The sequence below is a fragment of the Chrysochloris asiatica genome, unplaced genomic scaffold (assembly GCF_000296735.1).
Source record: "Chrysochloris asiatica unplaced genomic scaffold, ChrAsi1.0 scaffold00158, whole genome shotgun sequence".
NCBI lineage: Eukaryota > Metazoa > Chordata > Mammalia > Afrosoricida > Chrysochloridae > Chrysochloris > Chrysochloris asiatica.
This window is the reverse complement of record NW_006408676.1, coordinates 2,833,486-2,841,710: the sequence shown is the minus strand read 5'-3', so window position 1 is coordinate 2,841,710 and position 8,225 is coordinate 2,833,486. Positions and strand designations below refer to the sequence as shown.

At 36.9% G+C, this 8,225-nt stretch overlaps 1 protein-coding gene across 4 annotated transcripts in view; it reads left to right on the top strand.

Moving 5' to 3' along the window:
• LOC102835002 (opioid-binding protein/cell adhesion molecule-like) overlaps positions 1-8,225 on the top strand; it is a 2,270,024-nt gene that overhangs the window by 2,023,309 nt on the left and 238,490 nt on the right. For all 4 annotated transcript variants that reach the window (XM_006871004.1, XM_006871002.1, XM_006871001.1 and 1 more), the window contains one exon: positions 907-1,032. In XM_006871004.1, the coding sequence (XP_006871066.1) occupies positions 907-1,032 (126 nt within the window). The remainder of the gene's footprint in view (positions 1-906; positions 1,033-8,225) is intronic.

Sequence of the window (8,225 nt, the reverse complement as noted above, 5' to 3'; positions counted from 1 at the left end):
ATGAACTGTCAGAAGGACAAACAAATCTGTCTTAGAAGTATAGCCAGAATGCTGATTAGAAGCAAGGATGGGAAGACAATGTCTCATATTTTGGACATGTGTTCAGGAGGAATCAGTGCCTGGAGAAGGGCATGTTTAATAAAATGAAGAGTTAGGGGAAAAAAAAAAATCTTATCTCAGTTTCTCATTTGTGGTGTCACCTTGGACAAGGTAAACTACCTTCATTTCATTGACCTTTGATTCTAGATCCAGAATCCTGCTCCATTCAATAGGATAGGATTTCATTTAAAATACAATTAATAATTATTAATGGTATAATAGCTTCAGAGGCATGAATACATTGTTTGTGGGAACCAGAGGAGAAAGCAACTGACTCTGACCAGGAAGTAAGAGAAAATACACTGTGTTTTTAAGACTATGCTTGAAGAACTGAGTAGGAATTTTTGTGTAAAGAAATGAGCGTATCCTAGGATGGGACAACCTTTGCAGGTTGGAAGAATTTGAAAGAGTCTGTAATACTCAGGAAATGGTGCTAACTCTATGAGGCTGGTTTTTGCATGAGTTATTGGAAAGAATAGGCTGATATGGCAGATAAACATGATTCTCTGCTTAATCATGTCTTTGCCTTTCAATGAATAAGCATTAACGCCTGCCTTTTGTTCCCTTGCTTTTTCTCCTACATACACATCAGCTTCTGTGCTACAACTAGGTGTAGTCAGAGCTCCTTTTACTATGAAAACATGTAAATGTTATCTGAAGCTACATCTTTGGGCAAATCTAGTCAAAGAAATTGTTATTGAGAATATAATTCTTCAAAAAAATATGCTATACAAGTTTGTATAGGCTTAAATTTCTTTCTAAGTGCAAAGAATAATAATTCTCATGTATTTATTCTCCTCTTTAAAGTTCCTCCACAGATCATAAATATTTCCTCAGACATCACCGTGAATGAGGGAACCAGTGTGACCTTGCTGTGTCTTGCTATTGGCAGACCCGAGCCAACTGTGACATGGAGACACCTGTCAGTCAAGGGTAAGGTATTTTACCTACCTGTATTTGGTTTTCAGAGTCAACATGTTAAAGGCATTGTTCTCTTGTATAATGGAATTTCAAGAATCAAAAAAAAAAAACAAAAAAAAACAAAGGTAGGGTTGCATTTATCACAGAGTAATGTAAAACCTCCCACAAAGCCAACAACAAAAGCAATTTACTACTTATTTTCTCACTCTGTTTTCTGACTTTAGAGCACTTTTATTTTCCCAAGTATGAAGAACAGAAGTTTCACAAATATATCTTTCAATGAAGCTAGTAGTTTCTCAAAGTGGAGATGGGTGTGTCAGCTGGTCATTTGACCTTTCTTAAAATAGAGTGGGAGAATACCAGATTGTGCACTGAGTACTTCAGAGTTAATGATTACCTGGAAAATGATCCTCTTAGTTCTTACAGGACATTTTCCAGACCAACGTTTCTTTGATCTGTGCATAAATAATTGACATTGAGTGAAACAGGGAGAGTGACGATGGTGAGACACATCTGAGCATACCAGGGCTATATCTCAGTGGCTGGTTTAAAACTTTGGTTATCATCACCTCCAAAATGGCAGGAAGGGAATTGAAAAGACTGTGGACCCTATTCCATTGGATCCAAAACCTGGTCGAACAAGCTAGAAGTTGAAAACAATTGATATTTTGACATATTTATATTATTACCAAGCTTTAGTACCGTTGTTGTTGTTTTTAAGTGCTGTTTAATCAGTTCTGACTCGTAGCGACCCTATACAGGGTTTCCAAGGCTGTAAATGCTAATGTGAGTAGAAAGCCTCATCTTTCTCCCGCGAAGCGGCTGGTAGTTTTGAACTGCTGACCTTAAGGTTCGCAGCCTGATTCGTAACCACTACGCTACCAGAGCTCTTTCTTTAGTAGCATAGTGGTTACTAATCGTGCTGCTGTCCTTAAAGTCAGCAGTTTGAAACTACTATCTGTTCCACAGGACAAAGACGAGACTTTCTGCTCTTGTAAAGATTTACAGCCTTGGAAACCCTAGACAGGGTCTCTATAAGTCTTAACTATCTCCACAACACATAATCACCAAACCACCATACTATGAATCTGTTTTTAATTTTTTAAATTATACAAAAAACAAATACTCTTTAGGCATTAGAAAATTCAAACATGAAAATGTATAGAGTGTGCTTGTTTGTGACAAAATTAATACATACTTTTTTTTGTTTGTTTGGCTGCTAAGCCCAAGGTCAGCAGTTCAGAACTACCAGTCAGTCTGTGGGAGAAAGATGAGGCTTTCTGCTCCCGTAAAGATTTACAGCCTCAGAAATGCTAATGCAGGGTCACTATGAGTCAGAACTTACTCCACGGTACACCACCACTGCTTAGAATTAAAAAAAAACTAAAACCTATCACCAACAGTGTTGTGAAATAAGTACTGGACTGCTAACTGAAAGGTCAGCAGTTCAAACCCACCCGCTTCTCCTTGGCAATCCTTAAAGGGTCGCGATGAGTCGTAATTCACTTGATGGCACTTAATAGCAACAACATCACCAACAGTGTTGAACTGTCCATAGGGTTTCCAACGCAGTAAATCTTTAAGGAAGCAAAATGCCACATATTTCTGTGGTGGAGTGGTTGATGGATTCTAGCCACTGGCTTTTTGGTTAGGAGCTAAGCACTTCAACCACTGTACCAACAAGTCTCATTATCTGGAAGAAACAGGAGTAAATCAGTGATCTTGAGTTAGCAAAGATGTCTTAGGATGAAGAAATCTCTAACCATTAAAGAAAGAAAGAAAGAAAAAGACAAATAGGACTTCATGAAAATTAAAGACACCAGTAAGAATAAGTGAATATGCTGAGAGAAGTCATTTCCCATATGTACGTTTGAAAAATCATTTATATCTGGTGGTGGTGGTTGTGTGCCGTGGAGTCAGAGCTGACTCATAGTGACCCTGTACAGGGTTTCTGACACTGTAAATCTTTATGGGAGCAGAAAGCCTCATCTTTCTCCCGCAGAACAGCTGGTAGTTTTGAACTGCTGACCTTGATGTTCGCAGCCCGATTTGTAACCACTACGCTACCAGAGCTCCTTGGCTATGTAAAATATTCTTATGACATTATTATCAGATTATCAACCCACTTCAAAATGAATAAAAATTTGAACAGATCAAAGAATATATATGAATGAAAATGAGCACATAAAAATGATGTTCAACATCTTTATCAGAAAAAGAAAATTAAACAACAGTGAGATACCATTACACGCTCATTACAAGACTAAAATTAAAAGACTGGCAATGTCAGTGTTGAAGAGGATGTAAACTAACTGAAACACTCATAAATTAGTATTCCTGTTGTTGTTAAATGCCATGGAGTCAGTTCCGACTCAACCAGTATGAGGTTTTAAGGAGCAACTGGTGAGTTTGAACCACTGACCTTGCAATTCAAATAGACCTTGCGGACCTGCACATTATCCTGCAGCACCATACTAGGACTTCATAAATTAGTGAAAGGACTAAAATGGTATACATACTTTGGTGAAAAGCAGTTTGGAAGTTCTTTTTAAAGTTAAACATACTGTTAGCCATATGATCCAGAAATTTTACTTCTAGCTATTTATGAAAGAAAAATGAAAATATATATCTATACATTGTAGACAACTGTTCTTAGCAGTTTTGATCATAATAGCCCCAAAGTAGAAATGAGCAAATGTTCATCAGCATTGAATACATTAATTGCAGTCTATTTAAACAAGAATGTTGGTGATGGTAATTTTATCAAGACAGTTCCAACTCATATCAACTCTGTGTAGGATTTCTGAGGAGTTTGAACCACCGGCTTTGTGATTCAAACCAAGCTTGTGGTCCAGTGCTTAGCCAACAGTGCAACACCAGGAGTACTATTTCATCAATTAAAAGGAGTACACTACTAATAGGTAACAACATGTTGAATCCCAAAAACGTTTTGCTGAGTAAAATAAGCTAGAAACACAAAGACAAAACCATCCCAGTATGATTTTATTTATATGAAACTCTAGTATGGGTAAAATATTCTAGTAACTGATGTCACCTTACTAATTTTCTAGAGTAAGGATTTGGGGAAATTGTCTGCAAAAGGACACAATGGAATGGGGTGAAGAGTGATGGAAATGTTCTATCTCTGATTGGAGTAGTAATTAAGTTGGTGTTTAATTCAGTCAAACTAATCAAACAGTACAAAATAGGAGTGTTTATTGTATGTAAATTAAACTTCAATAAAATTTGAAAAACCATACCTAGCCAGGTATGGGGATAATGATCTAGAAATTCCACCCTAATTTGAAACATTAACCATGTGAGTGAGTCATTGTCATGAAGTCTATTCTAACTTCTAACAATCCTAAAGGACAAATTAGAAGTAGACTGTTACAACGTCTTCCCAGAAATCAGCCAGCTGCTTTAACTACTGCACTAGAAGGGCTCCTTATGATGTGAGCATTACTTACCAAATGAGAGACTGGGTTTGTTAATAGAACATCATGTAACATTTCTCTACTTGTCACAAACAATGATAATGCTAAAAAATATCTAACATTCTTCATATAAAGATCTCAGATATTGAAATCTGAAATGTTATATAAATCACATTAACAAGAATATTAATATAAACAGAAGGGACTCACAAAGCACAATTTTAATGAAAACACATCAATAGTGTGTGAACTCAAAACCATAGGTCCCCATGGGGATTTTGTATAAAGTCAGAGGAAATTTTGGATTTATGTTATAAATTTAAAAATATCTAACCATCAAATCAAATTGCATTTGGTAAAGTCAGATGGCTCTTTTAAATATTTCAGATCCCAGAATGTTCTGGTTTGATGCTAAATACATCATTCTGTAACCCTAGAACTCTTTCAAGAGGCATTTTGATTTTGTGTAAGTGTTTTAAAGCAATTCTGTATAATGGCTCACTGTTAAGATTCCTCTTAGAACAAGAGACTCATCCATATTTCTAAATTTTTCATATAACATAATCATTGAAAGTCAACCTCAGAAAAGCCTGGAAAAAACCCAAATTTAAATTATCCTTCCCCTTTTTTAAGTCTCACAGGCTCTCCTCTGTTTTCAAGTTGCCATTCATTGTCTTTTAGTCACCTTTGGGGACATTCCAAGATCATCTATTTAAAAATTCCAAGATTTTAAAACAATAACATTTATAAATGGCTTAAACAGTTTTTTGTTTAAATGTGGATATTGAGGAAATCTATATATAATGAATAAATAAGCACATTTTCATCTAGGGGGAGGAAAAACAAAACAAAACACTTGAATGAGAATAATTGTTGAATGAAAATAATTGTTAAAGATTACCATAATCCTAGCCTCCACAGATTGGGAACATGCTACCAATTCATTCATATATATAAGGAGATACAAACACTAAAGAATAGTAATGCTACATTTGATGAATTAGAAATCATCAGAAAGCTCTGAAGCAGGTAGATGTGATTAAAGTGGGGTGCTGGAAACAACTCAAGAGACAGGAATGTACTCTACACTTGGAAAAGCTATTGTTGATAGGTGCCTTAAAGTCGGTTTGGATCCATAGCAACATTTTGCACAATAGAACAAAACATTGCCCAGCTCTACCCCATCATCACAATTGTTGTTTTGTTTGAGCCAAGCATAGCTGACACTGTATCAGTCTATCTTGTTGGGAATCTTCCTGTTTTTCATTGACATTTCATTCTTATCAATCATGCTGCCCTTCTCCAGGAAGTGATCTCTCCTGACAATATGTCAAAAGTGTGAGAGACTAAGTCTCATCATCCTTGCTTTAAGGAATATTCTGACTGTACTTCTTTCAAGACAAATCTGTTTGTACTTTCCATATTTTTCTCCAACACCATAATTTAAATACATCAATTCTTCTCAGGTTTTCTTCTTCATTGTCTAACTTTCACATGCATACTATGGGATTGAAAATACCATAGTTTGGATCAGATACACTGTAGTCCTCAAACTGACATGTTGGCTTTTTTAATGCTGTAAAGAGGTCTTTTGCAGCAGATTTGCCCAATGCAGCATGTCATTTAATTTCTTAGACCAGTTGTGAGGATTTTCTTTTTCTTTTCATTGAGGAGTAATCCATACTGAAGGTTGTAATCTTTGATCTTCATTAATAAAATCAAGTCCTCTTTGCTTCCAGCAAGCAAGGTGTCACCTGCATATCACAATTGTTGATGGGTCTTCCTCTAGACCTGATGACACATTCTTCATATAATCTGGTTGTTCAGGTTTCTTACTCAGCATACAGATTGAGGATACATCCCTGGCACAAAACTTTCCTGATTTTAAATCATTCAGTATTCCTTGTTCTGTTTTAACAGCTGCCATTTGGTCTATGTGCAGGTTTCTCTGAGCACAATCAAGTGTTTTGGAATACCCATTTTGCAAATATTATTCATAGTTTGTTAGGAACTACATAGTCAAATGCCTTTGCATAGTCAATAAAACAGAGCAAACGTCTTTCTGGTATTCTCTGCTTTCAGTCAAGATACATCTGATGTTAGCAGTGATATTCCTTGTTCCATGCCTCTTCTGAATCCAACTTGAATTTCTGGCAGTTTCCAGTTGATGTAGCGCTGCAACTGCTTTTGAAATATATTCAGCAACATTTTACCTGCTTGTGATATTAATGATATTGTTAGATGAGTTTTGCGTTCCATTGGGTCACCTTTCTTTGGAATGGGCATAAATATGTGTATCTTACAATCGATTGTCCAGGTAGCTATCTTCCAAATTTCTTGCAGACAAGTGAATGCCTCCACAGCTGCATCAGTTTGTTGAAACATTTCATTTTGTATTTAATAAATTACTGGAAATTTGTATTTCACTAATACCTTCAGTGCAGCTTGGATTTCTTCCTTTGGTACCTTCAGTTGTTGATCATATGCTACTTCTAGAAATGGTTGAGAATTTGCCAGTTCTTTATGGTACAGTGCCTATATCTTCCTTCCATCTTCTTTTGATGCTTCTTGCATAATTCAGTAATTTGGAACCCTTCAATATTGCAACTTGATGCTTAACTTTCTGTTCAGTTCTTTCAGCTTGAGATATATATGCTCATTGTTTTCTCCTACAAAAATTGCTCAGTGGGTAGTTTCCAATCTGTCTCAGTGGGGTTGATGAAAAGAGATGGGGATAGGACTCTTGTGGTACAATAGTGAATAATTGCTATCAGGACTGACTGTGAGGGTTGGAAATGTAAAGGTGGACATTTTGTAGCAAAAGGAGGGGAGTGGTTGACTTTGCAGTCCAGGAGTGGAGGTCCCTGGGACCATCAAGGGAGAAGCGCAGAGTGCTGGACCCTACCCAGAGAAACAAGGATGCCAGAGATGGAGGCAGAGATGATGATGTGGAGAGATGGAACGGCTGAGGACTCTAGACCGGGAGAGGGAGAAGGGCTGTGTGCTGACGACCGAGGGGCAAACTTGCAGGGTATACCCTTTGGTTGTTTGATGATACATGGAGGAGATGGTAATCATGGCAATGAAACAATATACGATAGGATTAATGCAAAGCTAATGTTCTCCATGTAAACTATCGCATAATTCACAATAAAAACTTTAAAAACAAAAACAGAATTATAGAAAACATGGTGGAAAATGTACCCAATGTCACTGAAGAATTTATGTAGAAATTTTCAAAGTAAAACCCAATTTGCTGGCTAACCCTTCACCAAAAACACAAAAAAATATTATTATTTTTTAAAAATTAAAAAAATAAAAATTGCTCAGTGGCCATGCCTGGTATCTCTGGCTTCACAAGGGGAATGAGAATCAAACTCAACATCAGCCCAACACTAAATTCTATGACATGGAGGTCAGACATGCCTCTACCCTACAACCAACCATCTTTACCCTACTCTGACACCAACAATCCTTCCACAGCACTCTGCTTCACATCTGGGTTGCTGGCCACACAAAACGCACAGAAAATACTTACCATTATGGTTATACAATAATTTGTTTTTAGTACAAAGCTTATTAGAAAGTGAACAGGGGAGAACAAACAAGATGGCGGATCGGGTGGATGTATAGCAGAGAGCTCCGCCAACAACAATACAGAATACCCGAACAAGCAGGCTCAGGGGATGGTCCCAGAACTCTGAACCACATATAAAGGAATACTTAGAAGGTTGGAAGGCTTACAGCTGGGGGTATTTGTGGCAGAAG